At 36.6% G+C, this 26,926-nt stretch overlaps 3 protein-coding genes across 8 annotated transcripts in view; 2 read left to right on the top strand and 1 right to left on the bottom strand.

Annotated features, from left to right (window-relative positions):
* The window catches only part of LOC129755127 (GATOR complex protein Iml1), a 34,759-nt gene extending 18,690 nt beyond the window's left edge, over positions 1 to 16,069 (bottom strand). For 4 of the 6 annotated variants that reach the window (XM_055751463.1, XM_055751464.1, XM_055751466.1 and 1 more), the window contains exons 1-6: positions 15,929 to 16,069; positions 15,667 to 15,863; positions 13,828 to 15,599; positions 13,557 to 13,764; positions 13,354 to 13,491; positions 12,563 to 12,580 (exon numbers count right to left, since the gene is read on the bottom strand). In XM_055751463.1, the coding sequence (XP_055607438.1) occupies positions 12,563 to 12,580; positions 13,354 to 13,491; positions 13,557 to 13,764; positions 13,828 to 15,599; positions 15,667 to 15,712 (2,182 nt within the window). In that variant the 5' untranslated portion in view covers positions 15,713 to 15,863; positions 15,929 to 16,069. The remainder of the gene's footprint in view (positions 1 to 12,562; positions 12,581 to 13,353; positions 13,492 to 13,556; positions 13,765 to 13,827; positions 15,600 to 15,666; positions 15,864 to 15,928) is intronic. The other 2 variants (XM_055751465.1, XM_055751462.1) reach the window with 1 other exon arrangement.
* Positions 16,070 to 18,163: 2,094 nt separating this feature from the next.
* Positions 18,164 to 23,242, top strand: LOC129752849 (uncharacterized). Its single transcript, XM_055748634.1, has 5 exons — positions 18,164 to 18,274; positions 19,284 to 19,745; positions 19,811 to 20,363; positions 22,972 to 23,181; positions 23,229 to 23,242. The coding sequence occupies exons 1-5, from the start codon at positions 18,164 to 18,166 to the stop codon at positions 23,240 to 23,242; spliced, it is 1,350 nt and encodes a 449-aa protein (XP_055604609.1).
* Positions 23,090 to 26,046, top strand: LOC129756118 (uncharacterized). Its single transcript, XM_055752888.1, has 2 exons — positions 23,090 to 23,836; positions 23,893 to 26,046. The coding sequence occupies exons 1-2, from the start codon at positions 23,419 to 23,421 to the stop codon at positions 26,004 to 26,006; spliced, it is 2,532 nt and encodes an 843-aa protein (XP_055608863.1). The 5' UTR covers positions 23,090 to 23,418; the 3' UTR covers positions 26,007 to 26,046.
* The last annotated feature ends 880 nt before the right edge of the window (positions 26,047 to 26,926 follow it).

Consider the following 26,926-nt stretch of genomic DNA (forward strand, 5'->3'; position numbering starts at 1 on the left):
AAATCTATAACTATCGATAAATGAATTGAACGTGAAATGACTATATATTAAAAATGGTATGTATGGTTGTTAAAATTGAGTATTATTATCATTGTTTATCAAAATGATACTTAGTATACTTATTCTTCAAACAAACTTACTACAATAAAAATAGGATGACAGTAAAACGATGTTTCATACGATTAAAAGACGCATTAGAAAGTATCGAGATAAATTCGTTATAGTTTGAATAAAGCAATCGATGAAATCCGAACTGTCGGCTTTCTTCCTAATTCGGGAAGGGTTTCTTTTGGCAATAACATAGTACGATGACGAATTGCGCAAAACCGGAGCATTTACTGAAAGTTAAACTTATCATTGGTTGATGGACTCCGATTTGTTCTTTAAATAAAATACTTACATAAACTAAAGTGCAGACTCACAGGCCAAAATTAGACAGGAATATTACGGAAACAGTCTGGAAACTGTCCCTATCCATTTGAATTTTATTATTTTCAGTTCAGTTTTCGAACTCTTAAAAAGAAATCAGCCAGCAAAGAAAAAAAAGTAATTGATTGAAAAACAGTATTTTTGCTTCTCCAAAGCGACATTTTAAAAAACCATATTTTCACTTCAGGCTCATTAAAACCCCTTCCTGTAGTCAGAAATTGGTTAAAAATGGCATGTGACCTCCTAGTAAGCCAATCCAAAATTTTAACCAGAAGCGTAAAGAAAAGAAAGAAAAAAGAGAAGACATACACCGTGTCTAAGCCAATTTAGGCTTTACAGCATGGGTGGCCGAACCAAGAAACGCGTGCCAAATGTGGCCCGCGACCAACTTTTCGTGGCCCGCGAAGCTCTTTTTGAAAAAATCATATTCTAAGAATTGATTTTTTTTTCTTCATATGTCATTTGGATAAATATATCTCAATCTACACTCACTGAATTAAAAAACAAAATCTCATTGAAATGATATAAGTCAAGGGTGTATATAAACTATTTTTCTTTTAAACTATTGTGTTTGGTCATTTTCCATACATTTTTCGAACTTTTGCATTTTTCTTCGGACGTAAAAGTATGCGAAAATAATTTTGAAAATTTGAAAAACTCAACAAATATAATTTGAAACATGGTGAATTGTTTGGCATTATTTACTCGAAATCGATCATTTTTGCTCTTACGTCCCTTTGGCACTGATGGCCTTAAATAATTTAAAAAAAGGTTCTCATTGCTGAATAAAAAAACAATTACAATTACAATTTTTTCTATTTTCAAAATTGTACGGCATTTGACACATTATCTGTAAATTCCATCACACATTTTTCAATGTTTTTTTATTAGGTTTTGGATTGAAGAGTATTCAAACGAATTCTAGTTTTAATATTGAGGAGTTTGGATAGCCTCAGAAAGATAGCAAGTTCGTATCAAAATCGTTTAAAAATCGTGAAAAATTACTTAATAATATCAACATGATAATAAACATTATACTTTTACAACAACTTCAACCATTTGTAAATTAAATTCTATTCGAACAACTTCGTTCATCCATCAAAATTTAATGTAAAATATCGAAAGCTTGCTCTGTAAATTTTTTCAATTTGTTATTTTTTTGCTAAGCTTTAACAGAGAAATGCGTATTTACGAAAATTAAATCAAATCCAAATATATTTTAATTGACAACGTGCTCTATATTTATGAACACCAAAAAGGAAAAAAAACAAGACAGAATTTGCACTTGGGTAGTAAAATTCAACTAGAACCGGTTTGGTACAGACAAATCTCTCAGAAGAGCGACTTTTTATTAGCAAAATTTTGACTTTAAAAAGGTGCAATTATTAAAAATGACTCAAATTCGTATTCATCCTGTTAATATGTAGAAGGCTTTCCAAATTAATTTGTCAAATAGAGATATTAAAAACTTTGGAAAGAGTTTGATTGAGTTGAGGTCGAGGTCCGTACTTTGAAAAATCAATATTGTTTATGAAATAACTAAAGTTCGATGGAAAAATTATTTTTTTGAATGTCAAAAGCTGTTGAACGGTACTTTTTTCAACAATACTATTCTGCAATTTTTTTTTATTTATTTATCATTTTTTTTTCTAAGGAAAACGGTATACTTGGAAACTGTGGAAAATGAGCGCTTATTTTTTATATTTGGAGACCATAAAATTGACTTTATGTCCATTATAGTCACGCCATTTGACATTTCTGGGATGAATAAACCGAAGAGATTTTAAATGCCTTGAAAAGATTGACGTACATACATACAAAAGTTGGCAGGGATAATTCATTCCGTATTGCGTAATATTTATATGGGAGAGTGGGGAATCATGGGCCACTTTTTTCTTTGATCCATAACTTCTTTATTATAAAAGATAAAATGGAAATAAAAAATGGTATGGTTTTCTACATTTTCAAGGTATCATAAGGTATTTTTTTAATTTTTAATAAGTTATTTTGCCCATATTCTGACTGTTTGAAAAATAGCAATATTTTTTGGATTTTTAAAAATGGTGGGGAATCGTGGGCCACCAAATCCAAATTGACCAAATAACATGCAAAGTTTATGAGTTGACCCAAAACTGTGATTTTCTAATTCATTTCGTTATTTTAAAGCAATTTCAGATGATGAAAAAAAAGAGAGCTGTGTATGATAGCATAGATTCCAAAACCTGGCTCGCGAACGTTTTGGCAAAATTTCTTATATAGGATGGACAAAATATTTTTCATAACTCTTCATTTGGCATAAGAAAACTTTACAGATAAGAAAAACGTATTTCAAGTTCTGAATGTGTATAAAAACATAAAAATATAGGTGGTTCAAGATGTGTGGCCCACGATTCCCCACAAGCTATGATTTGCAAATTGATTGCGTTTGTGTGACTTATTGATGTTTCATCAAAAATTCCTTTTCCACGTGAAAGATCATGACAAAACTAAGATCATAAGCGTATGAGCATATTTTTGTCATGCACTTTAGGTTCCCCATCGATGAAATTAGCGGGTGTTTTTTCAATTGTGTTAGTAAATTTTTCTAACTTTTTTAAGCTTGATATATAAAAGAAGCATATGATGCGTATTTCAGTCAACAACATATAGAAATATATGCTCACGCAAAGCGACGACGATGGCAGTTGTTTTGAGATTTTTATCTCAACACACATCTGAGATATTAAAAGTGGCCCACGTTTCCCCATGGCCCACGATACCCCACTCTCCCCTACTATTTTTTAAATGGAGTAAAATTTTGTTAAAATATGCAAGTAACGAAAACGACTTATTAAGATGAATCAATACTAAGGTTACCAGAAAGTTTTCAGCACGTATCCGGGCCGAAAATTCCGGACTAGTTTCATCTAATATCAATAGCAAAAAAAAATCTTGAAAAAAATGTCCATCCAAAGTTATCAGCAGATTTTAAATCTTTTAGCAGATTTCAGCAGGTTTCAGCAGATTTTAAAGGCTTTCATAAAACCTTTCATGATTATATTTATAAAATTTATTCAAAAATTCTGAAGCATAAATTAACACTTTTTACTAAACAATTTGATTTATTTTTTTGGTTCGATTTGGCAAAAAAGGTAAATAAATCCGAGCACTTTAAAATGAAATCCGGGCAAATTTGTCAATTTTGTGAATTTTTCCAACTTTTTTTGTTTTGTCAATCTTGTCAATTTTGTAATTTTTTTCAATTTTGTGTATTTATTTTTCAACTCTGTCAATTTTTCAACTTTTGCTATTGTCAATTTTGCAAATTCTAGAATACTAGAAAGACCGCACCAGTCAAAATGACTGGTTGGGCACTTTGTTTGTTGAATATCTTTTGAATACTTCGCTTTAAAAATTCGCAAAAAATACTTTCCATGAATCTTGAATCTCTACAAAACTGTGTATTTTTTATTTCACTAGATCTTTTAATAAGCGAGAAAAAGTCATGAAGATTTGTAGAAAAAGTTCTCGGATTGGCCGCTGTGAGGCGCTTCAAGCACTTGACTCCCAATTTTTTTGGTCTGTTTTGTTGCTCAACTATAATCGAACTTTCTGTCCAAATTTAGCGAAATTTCATCAATATTTGTAAAAGTTATGTTAGATTTAAAACTTGTCCATTCGAGTAATCGAGTGGTTTTAGCTGATAAATATGTTTGTTAGGATTCGGTGTAATTACTTTTATATGAATATGGCCAAACCCACTGTAATACGTAGAAAAAGATTGTTCTCGCGAGTAATTACTTTTTTCTAAAAGAACAGCTTCTTAAAAGCTAATATCGATATGTGCAATCAGTGTTCACTTGAGATCAATAAAGTATAGAAGTCATCTTCGTTGTTTCTCCTAAACAAAGTCCAACTTCATTTAACCGGAAAGTGGCTTGAAAGTTTAAGGTGCTATCCCTGAAGTTCCTTCCCAAGGTTATCCGGAAATTAAAGTGGAAAGTGAACGATTAATCTATACTGTACGGCTTAGACAAAATCAGCTCAAGTGAACTTCGGATTATAGATGTCCACATCATCGCGCGAGAAAACGTTAAAATAACGGCGAGTCTTGGCCTGCCCTAACAAAAAGTGGTGCCGTGACCAGGATTAAGAGCTACGCCGTTGTAACATTCCTCGCTAAAGTCAAATTACGCGTCATAGCTGCTAAAACTCATTTTGTTGAGTAATCGACGCCATTTTGTTCAAGTAGAACAATGGTTCTGTAACTCCGACAAACGACGCCAAGCCAGTTTTGCCGCCCTTGTTACAAGATTCTTTCCGGATTTGTATAGCATACAAGGCCTAGTCTTTTAGGTACATGGTACGTACCTCTCCAACATAACCGAGGGTCCCCCCAGGTGCTTTTAGATATTTTTTCCTATTTAATTCAAGCACCTTTCCAACTTGGTGTTCCGACATCGTCATTTCCGGTCATCTATTACCGTGGTACGTCCACAGGTCCTAACCGCTGCTAGTCACCATAACCATCAACTCCAATCGCAGATTGAGAGTTCCACCAGTTCCAGGGATAATAAAATTCAAGGCCTGTTTTAAACAGGTACTAGAGACCGATCATTTCGACGCTTGCTTCGTCCAGCTCAACCCACCGGCAAGGTTATAGGACGTCGCACCAGTATCTGCTATATTTTGTCCGAGAATAAACTGCGATCAAGCCAGTTTTCTAACTACCAAGTCATCGTAGAATCAGCTACAAGGCAAATTAAGCCTTACTCCAGGTTAGTACCTTTCTTGCTGCGCATTCATAATGAGCACACCACGATCTAAAGATCAGTTGTCTACTCGACGGACAACCCTACTGGCCTCTCTCACCCGTGCTGGAAACTTTGTCGACAACTTCGAGGAGGAACGGGACGGGCTCGAAGTGCCTCTTCGATTGGAGGACTTAGACCGTCTGTGGACATCGTTGGAGGAAGTGCAAACACAACTAGAGGATCTGGAAACCAGCAAAGAAGGTAAAGAATTGAACCTAAGCTTCCGTGAGAGCTACGAGCCAAGGCTTTTTAAGATAAAAGCTAATTTACTATCAAAAATGCCCACCCCAATGGTAACCCCTAATAACCGCCCCATAGAACCTCCCATTCGCAATATTTCTACCTTATCTGGACTCAAGCTACCAACCATTACACTTCCCGATTTTGACGGTGATTACCGTACCTGGCTTACTTTTCATGATACATTTTTGGCCTTGATTCATGAAAATGCAGAGCTACCCGACATACAAAAATTTCATTATCTACGTTCCGCGTTAAAAGATGAAGCTGCTCAATTGATTGAGTCCATTGGTATCAGTGCAATCAACTACCCTATCGCCTGGCAAATTTTAGTTAACCGTTACTCCAATGAGTACTTATTGAAAAAACGTCATCTTCAAGATTTACTTGAAATTCCACGAATGAAGAAAGAAACTGCTGCTACACTTCATTCAACTTTAGATGAATTCCAAAGGCATATCAAAATTCTTGCTCAACTAGGTGAGCCAACGGTCCAGTGGAGTACGCTGTTGGAACACCTTCTCTGTATGAGATTGCATGAGGAAACGATTAAAGCTTGGGAAGATCATGCTGCTTCTGTGGATAATCAAACCTATGAGTGCTTGGTAGAATTTTTGGAAAAAAGAGTACGTGTATTGGAATCTATATCTGTGAACCATATCCCTTCTCAAGCCGTCAACACAACTTTCAAAAGCGGGTCCTACTTTAGACAATCATTAACCCCGAGAATTTCATCTCATGCTACGACTGCGAATTCGTTTCCATCTTGCCACGCTTGCGATCAACGTCACCTGCTAGTAAAATGCCCCAAATTTGAACGCATGTCTGTAAACGACCGCTTGCGAATAGTTAACCAAAAACGACTGTGTATCAACTGTTTCCGTCAAGATCATTTCGCCCGAGATTGCCCATCTAATTACAAATGTCGCCTTTGTAATAAATCACATCATTCTATGCTACATTTCAACACTACAAATTCTGATCCGAGTTATGGCCATCAAGATTACATGGTGAATGAAAGTCAGAACAGCGCCGTAACCGTTCAAACCACAGCTTTACATGACTTTCCCATTGATACACAACACCCAAATTCACTGTCCAATTCTAGCCCAACTGTGTTCATGCTAACAGCAGTTTTACGTGTGGTCGATGCATACGGTAAAGAACATCTCGCTCGAGCACTGCTCGATAGCGCTTCCCAACCTAATTTGATGTCTGATCGACTAGCTCAACTTCTACGAATCAAGCGTCAACGAACTAACATTTTAGTTCAAGGTATAGGTGCAACTCCAACACAAGCCACTGAAACAGTCACCAGCAAAATTTTATCGAGGGATGGGAATTTCTCAAGAGTTGTCACCTTTCTAGTATTGAAAAAAATGACTGCGGATCTACCTTCGAAAACTATTTCAATTGCTGACTGGAAATTACCTCATCATTTGAGTTTAGCTGATCCGAATTTCTATCAAACAGCCCCAATCGATATGATAATAGGAACTCAGCTTTTCTTCGAATGTTTCCCTAATGCAGACAGAATACAATTGAGCGGATCGCTACCCATTTTGGTCAACAGTGTTTTCGGGTGGGTAGTTGCAGGTGGTGGTAATATGGCTTCTCCTAAAAATCTCAATCTCGTAGCCGCGTCGACTTTGTCACTCGTCTCCCTAGAAGAAGCAATAGAAAAATTTTGGAAGGTAGAGGAGCTCCCAAACCGCACTGAATATTCGGTAGAGGAAACATTTTGTGAAGAAAATTTCAAAGCAACCACCTTTAGACAGAGTGATGGTCGTTTCGTTGTAACCCTTCCCAAGCGCCCAAATTTTGAGTCAGTGATTGGAGAATCGAAATCAATTGCCATCAATAGATTCAATTTGCTGGAACAAAGACTTCAAAAAAAGCCTGAACTCCGAGCCGAATATGACAAATTTATGCAGGAATATATTTCACTAGGACATATGAAGAAAGTTGAATTTCCTGAAAATGAAACCCATCCCTGTTATTATTTGCCCCACCACCCGGTCATAAAGTCATCGAGCACTACCACAAAAACTCGTGTCGTTTTCGACGGATCCAGTAAAACATCGACAGGTTATTCGTTAAATGATGGTCTTTGTATTGGTCCGGTGGTTCAAGAAAACCTTATAACTCTGATGATCCGATTTCGAAAGCATCCAATCGCTTTAGTAGCTGACGTAGAAAAAATGTATCGTCAAGTGTTGATCCACTCCTCAGACAGACGATTCCAAAGAATTGTATGGAGATTCCAGCCATCTGATCCTCTGACCATCTATGAACTTCAAACTGTCACCTACGGATTAGCACCGTCTTCGTTCCTTGCAACTCGGGCTCTACTTCAGTTGGCTGACGACGAAGCACTGAACTTTCCGATGGGTGCTCCTGAATACAAAAAATCTCTCTATATGGACGATTATATTGGAGGGTCGAGTTCCATCCAGCATGCTATAAAACTTCGTAACGAATTGATTGAACTCTCCGCAAAAGGTGGTTTTCCACTCAGAAAGTGGGTCTCAAATAAGTTGGAAGTATTGGAAGGCTTGGATTCCGATCAAATAGGCACTCAATCTACACGTCGATTCGACCCCGAGGAAACTGTAAAAGCGTTAGGTATTCTTTGGGAACCAGAACCAGATCAATTCAGATTCGACTACAGGATGACTAAGGAAAATCTTAAAGTGACTAAACGCACGATACTTTCAATGATCTCCCAATTATTTGACCCCCTTGGTCTTATATCTCCGATTATAATTACTGGTAAAATGATAATGCAAGAACTGTGGCTTCTGTCAATTTCCTGGGACGAAGAAGTACCAGATGCTCTGAAAAATAAATGGACGTCATTTCACAGCCAACTAATAAATCTTGCTGAATTTAAGTTTGATCGATATGCTCTACAAATCAACTCTTGTGTTGAATTACATACATTCGCAGACGCTTCCGAAAAGGCATACGGGGCCTGCATCTACGCTAGGACCATCAATTCTGAAGGCGATATTAGAGTGCACCTGTTAGCAGCTAAATCCCGTGTTGCACCACTCAAAAGATTGTCTTTACCCCGACTTGAACTCTCCGCAGCACTCATTGCCTCTCGTTTACACTCCCAGGTTAAACAAGCACTAGATATGGGTGACATAAAATCCACTTTCTGGTCCGATTCCACTGTGACACTACAGTGGCTAAAATCTCCTCCGAGTACTTGGAAGACCTTCGTAGCTAATCGGGTTTCTGAGATCCAAACTTCAACTCATGGATCAGTTTGGACTCATGTTCCCGGGAGTCAAAACCCTGCCGATCTTTTATCCCGAGGAATGCAAGTAAAGGACTTTTTAAAAAGCAATTTGTGGGTACAGGGGCCGAGTTGGTTGTCTGAGGCAATAGAGAACTGGCCAAAGTCGAAAGCACACAATAAAGAAGAAACAGAAGAAGAAAGACACTTAGCAGTTGTGTCTGTATGCACAAGTGAACCGTCAGTCAATCCAATCTTCTGTCGATACTCCAGTCTTTCGTTTTTGATTCGAATAGTAGCTTACTGCCAAAAATTCTCTCAGAACGTTATTTTGAAAACTCGAACCAATCCTCAGACTGTAACTAATTCATCGAATCCTCGAACTCTTACTATGGAACAACTTACCCTAGCCAAGCTGCGCTTAGTACGCCTGGCACAAGCCGATGGTTTTCAAGAAGAAATTAAACAATTGACCAGAGGGAATTCGTTACCTAAATCTTCTAGAATACGATTATTAAGACCGTTTATTGACTCCGAAGGTATCATACGAGTGGGGGGGCGGTTAAACCTTTCGCAACAACCATTCCTATCCAAGCACCCAGCCTTGCTTCCTACTTTCCATCCTCTAACAAAAATGCTCGCCAAATTTTACCACCACAAATTGGTTCATGGTGGCGGCCGTGTCACTTTATCTGTTATGCGTGAAACATATTGGCCTGTAAATGGACGACGTCTTATGCACATCATCATTCGGAATTGTATCCCATGCACTCGAGCCAATCCCGTTCCGGCGCAGCAGCAGACAGGACAGCTCCCATTATCCAGAATTACAGTCAGCAGGCCCTTCAACGTAACAGGAGTCGACTATGCAGGTCCAATTTACTTAAAACCCATCCACAAGCGAGCACCATCTGTGAAGGGCTACATATGCGTGTTTGTCTGCTTCGTGACTAAAGCGGTTCACCTCGAAGCGGCAACTGATTTGTCAACCGAAGCTTTTTTGAACGCTCTCCGACGGTTCGTCTCTCGCCGAGGCCGACCATCGGATCTACACTCGGACAATGGCAAAAACTTTATTGGGGCAAAAAATGAGCTCCACCATTTGTTCTTAATGCTCTCCAACGAAAACGAACAAGAAAAAATTCATCGATCCTGTGTAGAAGAAGAAATTAGATGGCACCTTAACCCTCCTAAGGCCCCCCATTTCGGCGGCCTGTGGGAGGCTGCCGTTAAAGTGGCTAAAAAACATCTCTTTCGTCAGTTGGGTAACTCATCACTTTCTTATGAAGATTTATCAACAATTCTTGCACAAATAGAAGCCGCCATGAACTCTCGTCCACTCGTCCCCATGAGTGAGGATCCAAACGATTTATCGGCCATTACTCCTGCACACTTCTTAATCGGAACATCGATGTATTCTCTACCAGACAGAAATTTGTGCGAAGTTGTTCCCAATCGCCTAACTCATTATCAGCGTCTTCAGCAACTTTATCAACAATTTTGGTACCATTGGAGAAGGGAGTATTTACAAGAAATGCAGAAAGATTTGAAGTTCAGGGACCCAAACCATAATTTGGTACCTGGCCAACTAGTTATATTGAAAGACGAATTTCAACATCCTGTGCGCTGGTCTCTTGCAAGAATCTCCAAGGTGTTCCCAGGGAAAGACGGTTTGGTGCGTGTTGTTGATCTTAAAACTTCGAAAGGTGTTTTCAAACGGGATGTTACAAAGATTTGTCCTTTACCTATGGAACCGAGCAACTTTACTGCAGAAGATGAGCAACCGCTCAACATGCCGCACCAGGAAGGAAAACAACCCGATCCGGAAGCAGAGTTTACTTCGAACACATCACCATAAGTTCCAGCTTGTTAGTTCTAACAGGAGAAATATGCGACATAGTTTTATTATCATCTTCATTATCAACTACTTACAATTTTGAAATATAAATATTTCAAGGTGGCGGCCATGTTAGGATTCGGTGTAATTACTTTTATATGAATATGGCCAAACCCACTGTAATACGTAGAAAAAGATTGTTCTCGCGAGTAATTACTTTTTTCTAAAAGAACAGCTTCTTAAAAGCTAATATCGATATGTGCAATCAGTGTTCACTTGAGATCAATAAAGTATAGAAGTCATCTTCGTTGTTTCTCCTAAACAAAGTCCAACTTCATTTAACCGGAAAGTGGCTTGAAAGTTTAAGGTGCTATCCCTGAAGTTCCTTCCCAAGGTTATCCGGAAATTAAAGTGGAAAGTGAACGATTAATCTATACTGTACGGCTTAGACAAAATCAGCTCAAGTGAACTTCGGATTATAGATGTCCACATCATCGCGCGAGAAAACGTTAAAATAACGGCGAGTCTTGGCCTGCCCTAACATATACTATACTAAACTAGAATGAGTAAAATAATTATGAATTGTGTACTCATTTATTGAAATTTGAAGACATCAGCTATGAAACTGAATAATTTGAATGATATTTCAACATGGGTACACGGAATATTTTTTATATGTTGGTTATCCACCATGGGTGCACGGATTCACCGCAGTTTCTGCCCAAGTATGTATTCACATGTATTCTTAGATTATAAGGTTTGACAAATTACCAATGCTAGTTCACTTACAGGTATTCCTTGTATATACCTGGCCAGCTGGCAACTGATTGAACATTCTTATTAAACATTCTTATTACAAGAGGAAACACATCTTACCTGTCGGCAACTTATGGGGTTTGAACCCAAGAGTTTTCTTGCCGATACCGGGAATCGAACCCAGTGTGCCTGGCATACTTAGACCAGACTCGCGCCAGCCTATCTGATAGACCACATCGGTGCAAAGATATTTCAACATGGGTGAACGGAATGGCTGTAAATTCGCCGTTGTAAATTATAGAGAAATAAATAGTTTTCAACTTGCTTCTGAACACAAAATATTTTTGAGTTAGATATGATAGGTATTTGAAATGCAATATTGGTCAATCGAAAAACTTTTAAGGAAAAACAAATCAACGTGTTCATTTGACAATGTTAATTCATTATTTTTATTTCCACTGTTTTCCGTCGCACGACATAAATCGATGCATATAATTCCTAAAATTCACAAATATTCAATGAAAAAAAATGAAAATCGAATAAGTACATACTCTAAAAAGTAAAAAAAAAATAGTTGTGATTCGTTACAATGAGAAAAATTGTCAGTTAATGTTCACGTAATAAAAAATGCATCAAGAGAATATGGATGTTACCGACTCTATTTTGTAAGAATATTTAATACAATTATATATTTTTAATTATATATTCAATTTGAATAATTTTTTTCAATAACATTTTCAGATCGAACAGTAAGTAAATATGTAGCAATAAAATGCTAATATGAAACACCATTGGGCGTGATTTCATCATAACTTGGGTACCTTTCAAGATGCAAACGTGCTCATCTACTTACTACCTATGAAACAATAATGAAATTCAATCCTAATAAAAACTGTAATGCATAAATTAGTCACAACTACAACTGGCTAATTAAAAAGAGCAAAAATAAACAGTATAAGCAAGGAAGAAAAACATCTGACGCACGGTTCCTAGCTACTGATTAGATACACTCTATTCTATTTTTACTAAACACTCGACATTACAGAAAATAACACCATATCAAAAACCTACAATAAAAAAAATGTCGGTAAAAACATTGAAAACTAAAAAACACTGTCCAAAGAAACGGTTTCTAACTAGTGACAACATGTAAAAGCAATTGAACATAGTGTGTGCGAAACAGGGGAAAATAAGCACAGATTAAAACGAATACTTAGAAGAATAAGAATTGAGCAGTAAAGGAAAAACAGTTGATTTTCAAACCTATAATAACTCGTCCAGCTGCAACGGAAGAAAATTCGCACACAATGGTGTACAACAACATTTAGATTTTTGTGTGTCACGTTCAGGTACGAAAAGCACATGTAGGCACAGAGGAGTTGTTGTTGGATCAAATATATTGATCGTTTGTAGTTACAGTTTGTAATTTGTTGGTTTTTTTGTAAGAAGAGAAACAGAAGGAAACGTGTAGTGCGGCAAACAATCAATGGGAATTGATAATTATTCAAAGTTGAGTGTTGTGGGTGTAGGACGAGTTGGTGGCAGCATCGATACGTGAAATCGTTGTTGTTGTTGTAGTGGAGTAGATTTTATAGCCGAAATGGTTGGTTGGCCCCATTTTTTTCCAAGAGCATTATGCGGCCATTGTCCAATCGATATTATTAACATTGATTATTTGAAGATTCACGTCATTGTGTATGTGATTTACAGTTAGATTCATCGTACATTATTTGGCGTTGTTTTTTTTATGTTGGAAGAACATGTATCACAACGGCATGTAAGAGGTGTTGTTATATATAATATGGACAGCAGCGATGGAAATTTTGAACAAAAAATCGACATTTTCATTGAATTGATTCAGTTTGCGATGATCAAGTTTACGATGAAAGCACATGAAACGTAAAAATATTGATTAATTAGATTAATATCGTCAAGATAGCTGAATTGATTAAGATGAGATGAAATAAATTTATGCAATGCAAAGAAAACATACGTTAAAATGTAAATCTGAAATTAAATTTTATAAAACAATTTCGACCATGCTCCTTCCTTACCCGTTGTCAGAGAGGGTGTCCATTCCTGTTCTCCGGTCACACCCCATAGTAGTGTTAAACTTTTTGAAGGTGTGACGGTAACGTTTGGCCCTGCAGCAGAATGAAGAAGTCCTGACTTTCTGCGATTGGCCACAAGAACTGAGAAATAAAAATTAATTCATGAACAAACTTGGCGTTGGGACTTTTGAAAATAAATTACTTACCTTTGTTATCCGAAATCCATCTCAAATCGTCATCGTTGAGGCGACTATCAAAAGAAGCATTGCTACCGTATCTTCCACGACCCAGAGTGCATGTTGATGTGTGCGCATATTCACTACTAGAGTCCAAATCAAAAGCATAATTCACATTTTTCTTAGGCGCTGGAACAGCTTGATAATGGTGTTGCTGAATAAGAACGCCCTGTGGCCCCTGTAATTAAGTTCATTTTCAACCATTTAACGTAGAGAATTTATTTTTTATATTATTCCATACCTTAGGGAAAATGTGTGTCCAGCGCCTTCGATTGGATGTAAGTTTTATGGTCACGTGCGAAGGATCGAACGGATTAATCAAGGCTCTACCCGTCCTCACGACGGGGCCACTCGAGGAACCGAAGCGGTTGCCATTCCTTTCGGCTGTTTTCTCGGATATACCGGTCCCTGCTGTAGCACTCGGTGAGCTATTGTGCGAAGTAAGATTCATGTCCAGAATGTGATGCACGTTATGATGGATATCTGGATCGGACATCTTTCTTCTTGTGTCCGAAGACAAGGTCAGACTTTCCCAGTCCCGACCATTGCCCGTTATGCCGAACCCATCCAGACTGGGAACAGAAGTTTTCTTCGTTCGTGACACTCTTTGCAATGAGCATGTTCCTTGGGCGGAGGGTAATTGGAAAATCTGATCATCATATGCGTCGTAATCGAACAGACAATTGTGAATATACTCATTTTTAGTCTCTTTCTTGGGCAGCTTCAGTTTTAAAGCATTTAAATTATCATCAGCTACCGTTTCGGACAGCATTGGAGGTGGTTTGATACGTGGGATGAACGTAGAATACGCCACTTTTTTGTTTGTCGAATAGAAGCTGAGATTTATCCAATGAGGCATGGAATAATCGTCTATCGATGTAAGCGAATCTTTGTTATGGAATTTGAGCAATGGGACGGCATGAAGTGGTTGTTCGCCTACACAAACCAAATCACTACCAACTCCGTTATCGATAATTCGTTGTTTTGTTATATTCGTAAGTTCTCGGTCTACTTCAAACACACCGACACCTGGGGTGATTACTACAGACAACTGTCCAGTGCGATCAAAACTGCGATCCAGGTAATGTTTTTCGAAAACATTTAACGAAATATTCAAAACTTCCAAAAAGTTTCCTTGAGCAGCTGTGGAATTTGTTGCAGTAGGTATTTTATCCATCAAATCGGGTCGTTCGTGATACTTCAGAACAATATCACGGTATCCAGTGAATAAACGACGTAGTTGAACCAAAGTAGAACTCCAGTCATCACATCGTTCATTCTGAATTGCAACACGATAGAAATCTTCATAGAAACGCCCTTTGTAATCCATCTGAAGACACTCTCGCATATGTAACGGAAATTCCTCAAGACTCTTAGCTGCATAAAATGTCCTCGAAAACATTACAATCGTTACTTCGTGATTACTTCCAAGCTTCTTCCATTTGGTATACAGATCTGCTAGAAATCCGTTGACGGCCTTTTCGAAGTACAAATCTCCATAGATGTCGAAATCCCACATCTCAGAGGACATCTGAATAAATAAATATACCATCGACGTGTTGCTTCGAAAAACCACTTTGGTATCCTCGGTAATAACTCCGCAGGCTACACGATCTCCCTGGGACCACATCTCGTACACCTGACATCGGATACAGCTTTCACAGTATTCTATCTTTTTGTTTAAATACACACAGGTGTTGGTCAAATATGTTTTCAGTCGCCACATTTCCGATCGACCCATATACTGATCCTTGAATGTTATCTCCACTGAATCCAACGCAACTTCCGACATATCCACTTTCCGCATGTAGACATTTTTGTAAGGCTTAAGATTGAACGCCACAGCAATATTCGCTTCAACGCTGATAGTTTCGCGGCTCATTACAACATCTTCAGTGAAATAAGTAACCTGCAGAAGTAGATGGACGCCATCATCGTCGGGATCGTATATCTCCACAATGTCTTTCAACTTCAGATCGCTGTGTTCCTTTGCACTTAACAAAAGATCTTCGGCTGGAACAAAAAACAATAATCGACGTGTCAATTCAAATTCCTTCAATTAATAAAATGATAAACGTACTGTTAAAACTCCGAGTGTGAGTACAAAGCTTGAAAACTTTCTTCATCTTCACCGACTTTGATCACGTCCAGATCGAAACAAGACCAAAATAAAATGGAGTGCCTCGTTAATAATCAAGACTGATAGTGGACTTATGTATTTTGAGATTTCATTATCACTAATCTTAAATCGGCTCTGCCGGAGGAAGCAACAATTCACTGCAACGAAAAAAACAAATCCGTAGTAAACTTTAATTATTCTTCACTTCTCGTCGAATGCTTACCGACTATGAAGTAAAGGTATTTGAAATTAACAGTTGTTGAGTCAAGGTTAACTTTACAATTGTAAAATAGTTTTTTTTTAATTATAAAACGAGGTAAAAAGCGAAAATTTCTTTCACGAGTTTGTTTACAATGTCCTCAATCAGCTGACTTTGAAATGTTTACATTTTGGAAGAAGTTGCATGCAAGTTTACACTGAACTGAATAATTTGTAAAGAAGATCGTGTTTTTTTTGGTAATTTGTTTAAAATCCCAAAAAAATTGGTAATTTTCATAACGTTTTTTCCAATCATTTTATAGTAGGTATATCATAGTGCTCACTGTTTAATGTTTATAATTGTTAGGAGTACGTGTCAGCGGCGAGTTTCGGCGTTGTCCGAGCCTCCATCTTTATACAAAATCAAAGATATTATATTATGATATTATTGCAAGTCAAGTGTGTTTTATCGTCGAAATATATTGTTATGCTATTGAATCCACGTTTTTCGTCGAGTTTGAATCGAAAAACAACAATTAAATAGCACAACCAAATCAAAGTACTTACCGAGCTATGCGCCTAGTAGAATGCAAAACCAGAGCAAAATGATTTGTAATCCGAGGTGCTTCTTCCATCGACTATCTCGGATAAGTGAGGTTCTACTGTACTTAAATCGCATTTCGTATACGGTCCATAACATTTTGATTGGAGTTTATGTAGGGGGAAGTCGTCTATGGCCGGACATCGTCTATGGCCGGACAACATAGATTTTTCGAAAACACAATAGGTGTGTTCAACCAAACCCAATCGAAACACGGAAAATAATAAAAAGGTAAAATTTACCGAGTTAGCAAAGGTGAACGCTCGTGAAAGCCAAAAAGGTAACTTCTACCTCTTCGAGGTGAAACTCACCTCACAGTGAGGTAAAATTTACCTGAATCGAGGTTGGAAAAAAGGTACAATTCACCGAGAAAAAAGGTGAATCCAAAAAAGGTAAATCTTACCTCGTAGCGAGGTGAAGTTCACCTGAATTGAGCTCAATAAAAAAGTATAATTCACCTAGAAAAATAGGTAAATCCAAATAAGATAAAACTTACCTCATAGCGAGGTGAAATTGACCTGGATTGAGCTTAACAGATCGGTACAATCATCTCGAACAAAAGAACTATTTGCCGAATCCGTTTATTGAGGTTAAGCTGTTTTGTCGTTCAGAAGGGAAGTTTTGTTTCGTGCCAATATGAAAAAATCGGAACAGAATGGTAAGTTTTTTCTTAGCTATTATTTAGTTGTGCTGGTTCTCATCATAATAATTTGCTTTTGTTTCAGATCGGCCCAGCTTCGAGGTGTATTCCACGTCATCCTCCAGATATCATCCCGGAAAAGCCGGACATGACTGGATAAGTCGCCATTATGGCGCGGAAGAACGAGAAGCCGAATTGCCACGAGCCTGGCGAGAAAAGGACTTACCTCAATAATTTTTAAACAAGGTGATATATTTAAAAAATAATATAATGAATTGTCCATATTTATTTATAAAATAAATATAAATTTTTCAATGAATTTTGTTTTCATTTTTATTGAACAAACCAACCAAACCAACTAGCATTTACCATTCAAATCAGTGAATGGGAAAACGATATTATTTACTATTTTGCTAGGTGAATGCGAAAAAGGTAAAATTTACCATTTTGCTAGGTGAATTGAAAAAAGGTATAATTTACCTTTTTGCTAGGTGAATGAAAAAAAGGTAAAATTTACCTCGAAAGAGGGGTGGAAAAAAATCACCTCGCAAAAAGGTAAATTTTACCTTTTTTTTATTTTCCGTGAAATCAATTGAAATGGATTGACAGTTGATCAGCTGTTTTTCCAATTGACTTCGATCGATTTCTATTAGGTTGTTGATTAAACAGCCATTCACAAATACTAACGCGTAGGCGCAGTGTTTTCAGATGTAATTTATTTATCGGCTTCGTTCAGAATTCGAAAAGGCGGTTTACTCAACCCTGGCAGGATTAAATCTAGGTCGAAATAGAAAGCTCAGAGGAATAACAATGCGAATATCGTCTCTTCCGTGTCAACAACACCATACTCCATGGGAATATCGTGAAAAAAAACATTCTTCTATTATTCAAAATATTTAACATTTATTTATTATTATTTTAAACTTATTTTAAAAAAATTAACATTTGCTTCGGTGCAGCACTGAAAGATGCTACTGACACCACATCACTGACACAGCACCTCTGGCACAGCACCGCCAATGCCACATCGACCGACACCACTTTATCTAGCACCTGTGCAGTCCAACCAGACACCATTCCAAAACTCCACTCAGCACGACTGGCACAACAACACTGACACAGCACGACAGGCACAGCTCCACCGACTCAGCACGACTGCAACAGCACCACCGACTCAACACAAATGACACAGCTCCACCGACTCAGCACCCGACAGAGGACACCGCACCGAATGACACCGAATTCAAATAATTTTTCTCAACACACCGAATCAGCTGTTTTTTGACAGTAAACAACTGCATTTGTGTTAGTGCGATGGAAACCGATAGAAACGAATCCTGCTCTCGGGCTTGATCGTTTTCGATTGGTTTCGATCGATTCCGATTGGCTTCATTGAACGTCAATTGGATTAGTTTCGACCAAAACATTGGCTGAGTAAACAACCATTTACCAATCGAAATCGATTGAAACCAATTTCAATTGGCTATTGAACGGGCCTAATATCCTAATAATGTTTTAACACCACGAAAATAAAGTACACTGAACCCAAATTCACTCTTAAAATACACATGATTTTTCACTTAAAAACAAGGATCCAGTGATTTTCTTCCATTCAAGTGCGACATATACATTTCACTTGGCAGTCACTTAAATTCCAAGTGAATTCATCCACACTCACTTCAGTCGTCACTTGAATTTGAAGTGAGAAAAAATATTCACACCCCCTTCACTTGAATTTCAAGTGAATGTCAGGTTGTATTTGTGTTTATTTTCAGAGTTCAAAATGGCAAATTCTAAAGAGCAGCGTTTAAAGCTTATGCTAGATTTGGATTTTCCCAATTCTTTAATAGGCGATTTTGGCGGTAGTTTGTGTTAAACGTGATGCAAGAAAAAGTTATTTAAAGGTGTTATCATGTTTCAGCTTGTGGGTTGGACTGGACAGATTTTCTGGTTTGCAGCAGGGAGGATTTAGAAGTCGCACTATCCGCGGTAACCGATCTGCCTTGGGATTACGATGGAATTTTCCAATCAATAAATTTATGGAGAAAGCGTAATGTAAGTATTTGAAATCGAAGTGGTGTTCTATAAATGTTCTTTTATTTAAAAACGCGAGAGATAAAGCTTTGTTTATATGTCTAGAAAAACGTTATACGTGAACTTTTCGAAGGGGGACAACTATCGGACCCGGAAACGAACCAACCGGTGGGGAAAAAAGTTCGTTTGATTGATAACGGAATTCAGGAGTGTGTAGAAAATCCCGCAAGTCCTTTTGAACAACAAGAATTGTTTGTTGTTTACGAAGAATCTATCGTTGCTTCAACATCCGGTACTTCGTCGGCCAATCCTCCAGCAGAATCAGCCAGTGAAACAGAAAAATTGGAAATATTTTCTCCAATTGTTTTGGAGAGAATATTGAAAAAAACAGAAGGTGGAAAAAAGATCATAGCTGATTCTAAAGTTGGACCATTATCGAGCCACAACCAAAAAGAACTGTGTAACATCATTTGTGCCTATCATCGTGAAACAAAAAGCGGCATATTGAGTGCGAATCTGCAGCTCTACGATCTGGTCATACGATCACTGTTACCATTCGAGAAACCGGTAGGTACAGTGTGTTTTTTAAACTTAATTTAAGTTTATTAATTGTATTTTCTTTTTTTTTTCAGAACATATATTACATCCCAGCCGCTGGGAATAGAAGAAACCCTGGTGGAAAAATTGCTAACAAGTTAGTTAATTTGAAAACCAAACACAGGAGACAAGTTGCACTCGAACAGGACTACCAAAAACAGTTGGGAAATGGTATTGTGGTCCCTGAAATTGATGGTCTAACCAAAGCTTCCCATGAATGGTTGCTGCTAAACCGCGATCCTTGGCAAACAGTTTTGCAACAGTGGGAGATTTGTTTCGAGTTACGGAAACCTCTGATGAAATCATGTTCCAATATTGTGAAACTGCTTTCAACATACCCACATTATAAGTTGGAACATGGATATCAACTGGTAAACTACTGGGATTTTAAAACTTCAATACATTTAAAGTTTCTTTTTTATTTTTGGCAGATCGATATCGATTTTCGCATCCTGTTTGGAAATCGTTCTAACGGAAAACGTTTGAAAGAGGTGATTCCTAATATCACTGGATATCTGTCGAAAAAAGCCCGAGATCCATCTGCAGTTGACATAATCCAATTTTTACAGGATACTTCAGCGCCTGAAGGTACGTATGAATAACTGAAACGAAAATTTAGAGTTTATATTACCAATCATTTCAAAACTAAAATTGTAGATTGAACGTTTAGAAATTACCTAAGCAAAAAAAAAAACATCCAAGATAATATTTTATAATATTGGCTTTGGTCCCATATTTCACCGTTGTTGTTTCTGCCACGCAGGTCGAGAACATAGTTTACGCTGCTCATATTCATCTAGATGAAAAACACTATTGAACGTACACGTCGAGGTGCGATTTAAAACAGAGAGATTCCAATTCTTTTTTTAATTTAAAACCTGGCAGTAAACAAGCTTTTTGCACTTGTCTGATTTTCAGCAGGCTGAACATAATTTGACATACGATGTTCAGACTGTTCAATGGCCAGGTTTCAGAGGTTTCACTGTGTACACTCAAAAGAAAAGGATAGTCAAATTACTAAATCCGTGGTTTGAATGAACCATATTTTTGAGTCAATAATGTTTTGTTCTTGAATTTACTTCACGCATAGTAATTTTACGATGTGTTGAATTTTGCTACCCATAGTAATTTCGACTACGTTCGTAGCAAAATCGTCAATGAAAGCATGAGTTATTGTACATCGGGCGTAGCAAAATAAATATGTTTGAGGATTGCTGTTTGACGATTGAAATGTTTTCTCTTACGTTCTTCACGGAAAAAATTGCATAGGTTTCTGAAATACAGCTTCATGATAATTTTACTATATCCATCATTTAGTATTTTCAACCATGATTTAGTATTTGCTACTCAATGAGGTACACTTTTACTCTTTCCACCGCATTGTTTGCTACTAACAATCTTGGCGATAATACTACGACATCGTATTTTCACTATACAACTTTTGACAGCTCATAGTAATTTCCTCGTGTCGCATAATATTTTGATATTGCACGATTCGTGTTCTTGCAATTACAATGCGCATGGTTATTTTGACTCATCGTCCTTCGTGTTGTCCGTAATACTATATTCATGATAATTTCATCACGGTTCGTCTGTGCGTGGGTGTGTGTTGTTCGTTTTATGCTCAGATCTAGTTATTTTACTATGCGCATTCGTTTGAGTGTTTGATTTTGTTGTCGTTCGGCAGTCGGTTCCAATTTTCGGTTCCCGGATAATTAATAATGTTGCTCCAGGATACCTTGAAAAAGTGGCATTTATGATGTGCACCTGGGGCACGTGCCTCAAAATTGATGAAGCAAATCGACTGTGTTGGATGCTGACAATGCTCCGCCGGAGGACGAAAATCGTTAAGAAGCTCTTGCTGTTTGCGATCTAAAAACAGCCATCCCACTACATCCCAAAGGATTTTCGGATTTTTTCGAGGACAGCAAGACGGGGCTAAACGAGCCTTTGAAGAGACGCATCCGGACAGCAGATTCGTTTAATCGAAAAATGCCATTTTCAGGTGAGAATGCTTCTTGTTGGATAAGCAAATTGAATATTGCAACAAAGATTTACAGTTTTTTTTCTCAATTTATTTTAGTGCCGAGGATTGTTGTTCTGGAGGTCCCCAACCGTGGGAACCTTGATGTAGCTAGGGAAAGTTTCGGGCACAATTGGCCAACGTCGGAGGAAGATTTTTGGAACAAAGGATGCACATCGCTGGGCCGAAAATGATGTCATGCCGGTGAGTGAAATTGTTTTTTCTTATAAATTAACTGCTTATTAAATCAGCAAACAAAGAAATTATTCTATTTCCTATAATTAATTGTTTTCCGTTTTTTCATTTTTATTTCAGACGCTAAGGGTAAATTACCAACGCGGTTCTCTTCGATACAAGTGAAGGGTGTGAATTGCTAATTAAATAAATGAAAATTTAATTTGAAATAAAATTATTATTTTGAGGCTTTCGAAAATATCATAATGTATGGTGGATCTAATTTGCTGAAAGATCATTATACCATGCCGCATGGTAGTTTGCATCTTGATACGATACTAATTTTGATAATAACTAAATGGAAAATTTCACTTTTACAATGCACGTAGAAGAAGGACTCGTTCTGTCATTAACAGTTTTACTGAGAATGTCAGGTCGAATTTACTATGCGCAGCAAAAAAACAACAAATAGTAAAATTACTATGCGTGAAGTAATTTTAAGAACAAAACATTATTGACTCAAACATATGGTTGCGTGTTGTTCATTTGAACCACAGATTTAGTAATTTTACTATGCTTATCTTTTGAGTGATATGTATTTGACGAAAAATCGATGATTCCCATGTTCGTCGTAGAATATACTCTCAACATATGAAACACTGCAAAACAATAAATAATTTCTTCAAAATTAATGAATGTGATTCATGTCAGGTTCCTTATGGCACTAATATTGCGAGCATGCATTCGTAGAGCCACTTATTTAGGAAAGGCACTGAATTAGGAAGTACTGACCAAGGAGGCTATTTTAATAACCATTGCATTTATATGGGTGCGTGTTTTATTTAAACCACGGATTTCTTAATTTCACTATTCCTTTTGAAAGTCAGATAACATGTTTGTTTCGGCATTATTTCTTAATATAGATTTCAGATGTTTAAAACTATTAACAGTACTATTATTGTATCTGTAATTTTATAATATTTTGCTGTGTTCTTACAGATCCTAAGCTTTGTGCGTTGATCCTTGGTCTGGCAACCGTATTGCCCCCAATCGCTGTGACATCTAATTTTAAACCGACCATTCTGAAGGCGCAGGAGGATATCGTACTATGGGTAGAATGTGAAGACCAGATAGGAACATTAATAGAAAACATTTACGCAACGTACGCCCAGTACAATATACCCATCGTGCCAAAATTGGCGGTTATCGGCAACGGATACAAGGAAATAACTGGTCCATTTTATGTATTTTACAAGGATTTTTACTATAAGCTAGCTTCTGTAGAAAGGGCATTAGACGTTTTGATAAAGCTAACTGCAGTATTTGGATTACCTCATTCAAAAATTTCGAGGCTTGTTTGGCAATTTATATCCTCTGAAATCTATCAGTTGGAACACAAGGAATCATACACCAGCATCTTAAAACTCCAGCAGTATTTGAGGCAAAATGAATTGCATGATTGTTGAATGTTCAGAAAGTTTCTCTTCTGCTCTCGAATATTTCGTCCACTTAGAGGAAGTTCATAGAATTCCAAAATATGATTTTCGTTATGAATGTACTTTCCAAAACTGTCCTCAGATATTCAATCAATGGCAGCGGTTCAAGAAACATGTAGTAAACCATAAGTTTCTAGCGCAACAACCATCTGTTCACAATCAAAACAATGATTTAAATGAACAATCAGAGTGCCAGAACTCGAAAAGAAGAAGACTAGATACTCATTTAATTGAGAATGCAGGTCTATCCAATCAGCAGGAAGATTCTGCAACTAATAATACGATTCAAAGTACACATAAAGACGAACTGACCTTTTCTTTTGAAGACCCTGAACAGACGGAGATAGCTTCAGTTAATTTTACATTAAGTATTTGTATGCCTAAGTTTTTTGTGACTTCTTTTAAAACTTGTTTTTTTTTAAAGGTATGCATATGCGGCACAACATAACAAGAAAGGATGTTTACTTCATCCAAAGCGAAGTCAATAAGATAACTTCAAAATTGGCGTGCGCAATTGAGGACTTGACCTTAGACGTTACAGATGCAGAAGTTAGTTTCAAGTTAAAAAAACACCTTTGTACTATGAAAAACTTGTTCAAAAGCTTCAACACAGATCATAAATTGTTCAAATATTTGGAGAACTTAAATTGCTTTGCATTGCCTTCTATCATCACTACAACACAAGATCAAATTGTTTCAATGCCAATCGATGCATCGATAGATTTCGAATTTGAACCAAAACAAAATTTTCTTCTCTTGATGCCATTAGAATTTCAAATCAAAGCATTTTTCAACTCTCCAAATATTCTGCAAGCCACTCTTGATAATACTTCAAAGCTTAAACAGTCATTAGATATTAAGAACTTTGTCAATGGAAGTTTATGGCGTTCAATTGAAAATAAATATCAAAATGATATCATTTTACCAGTCTGGCTGTATAGCGATGAGTTCGAAATAAACGATAGCCTAAGCTCTCACTCATCAAGGCATAGTGTTTGTGGTATCTACTACAACTTCCCAACGATACCAGAACATTATAAAGCTAAATTAAGCAATATTTTAGTGGCCGGCATGCTAAAAAAACAAGACATCAAAAATGTTGGTATAAACAGGCTGATTAATGAAATGATTAGCAAATTTAAAGAAATTGAAACTAAAGGAATTTTGTTTGATGTAAATGGACAAACCATCATGATAAGATTTGTGCTATCTTTGCTACAAGGAGATAATCTTGGAATCCACACTATGCTCATGTTGGCTGGTGGATTCAATGCGAGATTCTATTGTCGATTTTGCAAAAGACCAAAAGAATTGTTAAAAAATGATACACACGAATTTTCTGATTACATGAGGAACAAAACTAATTACAATGAAGATTTGCTCATCGCCAATCAAAGTGAAACAGGGATATCGGGGAACTCCGTCTTTAATGACCTTCCGTCCTTTCATGTGGTAGAAAATAAGAGCGTTGATCCTATGCATGATCTATTTTCTCAAGGTATTTGTAAATTTGGACTGACAGAAGTTTTAAATTATTGTATTTTTAAGAAGGGTTACATCAACTTAAAACAATTGAATTTGCAAAGGCAGATAATAGCTAAAACTTGTATTGACGAGGAACTGAAGCGTATGCCAGATATCGGAGAAATATATCTTCCTAAACAAAAACATAAATCTGTGACATTCAAAATGACTTCTAGTGAGATGCGCTGTTTTGTCCACTATTTCACACTATTGATAGGAGAATTTGTTCCATACGAAGATATGGTTTGGAAGTACTGTTTGTGTTTAATAAACTTGATAGATTTATGCCTGAAAAGATCTTTTTCAAACTCTGATATAACAAGGCTTAAAAATGAAATTGATGCACATCATCGAATGTTTGTTGAGCTTTTTGAAAAAGATTTAAAACCCAAACATCATGTTATAACACACTATCCAACAATTATAGAAACATCTGGTCCTGTTGCGAACATGATGTGCTTTAGAAATGAAGCGAAACATCGAGGCTTCAAACAGTATGCACACGTTACCTCGTCCCGCAAAAATATATGCTACACTTTATGCATCAAAGCTAGCTTGCAATTTTGCTATGATCTTCTCAATCAAAATTTTTTTACAAAAGAAATTGTGGGAGACTTTGAATCATGTGATATGAAATGTAGACACTATTTCGATAAAATTGTACAACCAATTCAAACCAATATTAAATTTGAAAATGTCAATTGTAGCAGTTCAGTTGAGTTCAAGGGAACATTATACAAAAGAGGTAGCTTTTTGGTTAAATTAGAAAATTCTATTATGAACTTATACGAAATTGTAGAAATGGTTTTGAATGGAGAGGAACTTTATGTTGTTTGCGATTTCTGGGAAGTGGGAATATACAACAATCACTTCTTGGCATATGAAGCCAAAAGAAGTACATCGCAATTATTTATTTTTGAAATCAATTTCTTCGACGGCCCACCATTAAAGTTAAATTTCATTTCCGGTAGATTTATGTTTAGAGTGAAAAATAGTTTTAATAATTGTTATTAGAATTAAGAAAGCATTTTGAATTAAAATTAAGTTTGTATTGTATAATCATAGAATAAAAATATTAGTATTATATTATGTTTTCAATAAAGCATTAATCATTCGATAACGTTTATTAAATATTTTTTTTAAATTCAGAACACTAAGCTCAAATGAAAGAAACAAAAATTGAATTAGAAAAGCAATGCTCCAGAACGACCATTTCAAGTTTCACTCCATATAAAATTAACTAGAAATTAACTTGAAACTTACTAAGAAATTCAGATAAATTTCACTCGAACGTCATAGTGTAATTCACTTGACCGGTCACTTAAGTGAATTCACTTGACCCATCACTTAAAATTCAAATGAAATTACGTATGGCGAGAATTCACTACAGATGTCACTTATTTTTTAAGTGAAAATTATTTTGGGTGTAAATAGTAGCCTGATATGGTGTTAGAAATATGGTAATCCAATCTGAAAAGGTAAACCAATGATAGGCATCTAAAGCTTTTGCCTAGTAGTACGGAGAGGATCGCCTAAACTTTGCATTTGTATTGTAGTCAGTTTTTTCGGCTTGTAAAATTTGAACTGCACATGAACGACATCGTTGATTGGTTATCTTTCGATAACATTAGATATGAGATAACAAAACGGAAATTCAAACGAAATATTAGGAAAATTTAAAAAAATGCGATTTGTCTATGACCGGACACCAAGTTGTTGTCTATGACCGGACAAGAAAATATTCAAAATTATAGATGATTTCAACTTGAAACTTTCATTTTTTCATCTCTATAGCACCCTCAAATGGTTAGCAGAAGATAAGGATTCAATGACGAAACTATTTTGGTCCTCTGAGAAACTTTAGATTTTGCTGTCCGGTCATAGAGAATTTTTCTCTAGTTTTTTCGAAACAAATGTTCCATTCTGGTTTGTCA

This window comes from Uranotaenia lowii, chromosome 3 (genome assembly GCF_029784155.1).
Source record: "Uranotaenia lowii strain MFRU-FL chromosome 3, ASM2978415v1, whole genome shotgun sequence".
Lineage (NCBI taxonomy): Eukaryota > Metazoa > Arthropoda > Insecta > Diptera > Culicidae > Uranotaenia > Uranotaenia lowii.

Excerpts from the sequence above, each read along its gene's own strand:
- LOC129756118 (XM_055752888.1), top strand. The coding sequence starts at position 23,419 with ATGAATTGCATGATTGTTGAATGTTCAGAAAGTTTCTCTTCTGCTCTC. Across the intron at positions 23,837-23,892 it reads TTCAGTTAATTTTACATTAA|GTATGCATATGCGGCACAAC; the intron begins GTATTTGTATGC and ends TTTTTTTTAAAG.
- LOC129752849 (XM_055748634.1), top strand. The coding sequence starts at position 18,164 with ATGCCACATCGACCGACACCACTTTATCTAGCACCTGTGCAGTCCAAC. Across the intron at positions 18,275-19,283 it reads ACACTGACACAGCACGACAG|AAAAACGTTATACGTGAACT; the intron begins GCACAGCTCCAC and ends TTATATGTCTAG. Across the intron at positions 19,746-19,810 it reads TGTTACCATTCGAGAAACCG|AACATATATTACATCCCAGC; the intron begins GTAGGTACAGTG and ends TTTTTTTTTCAG.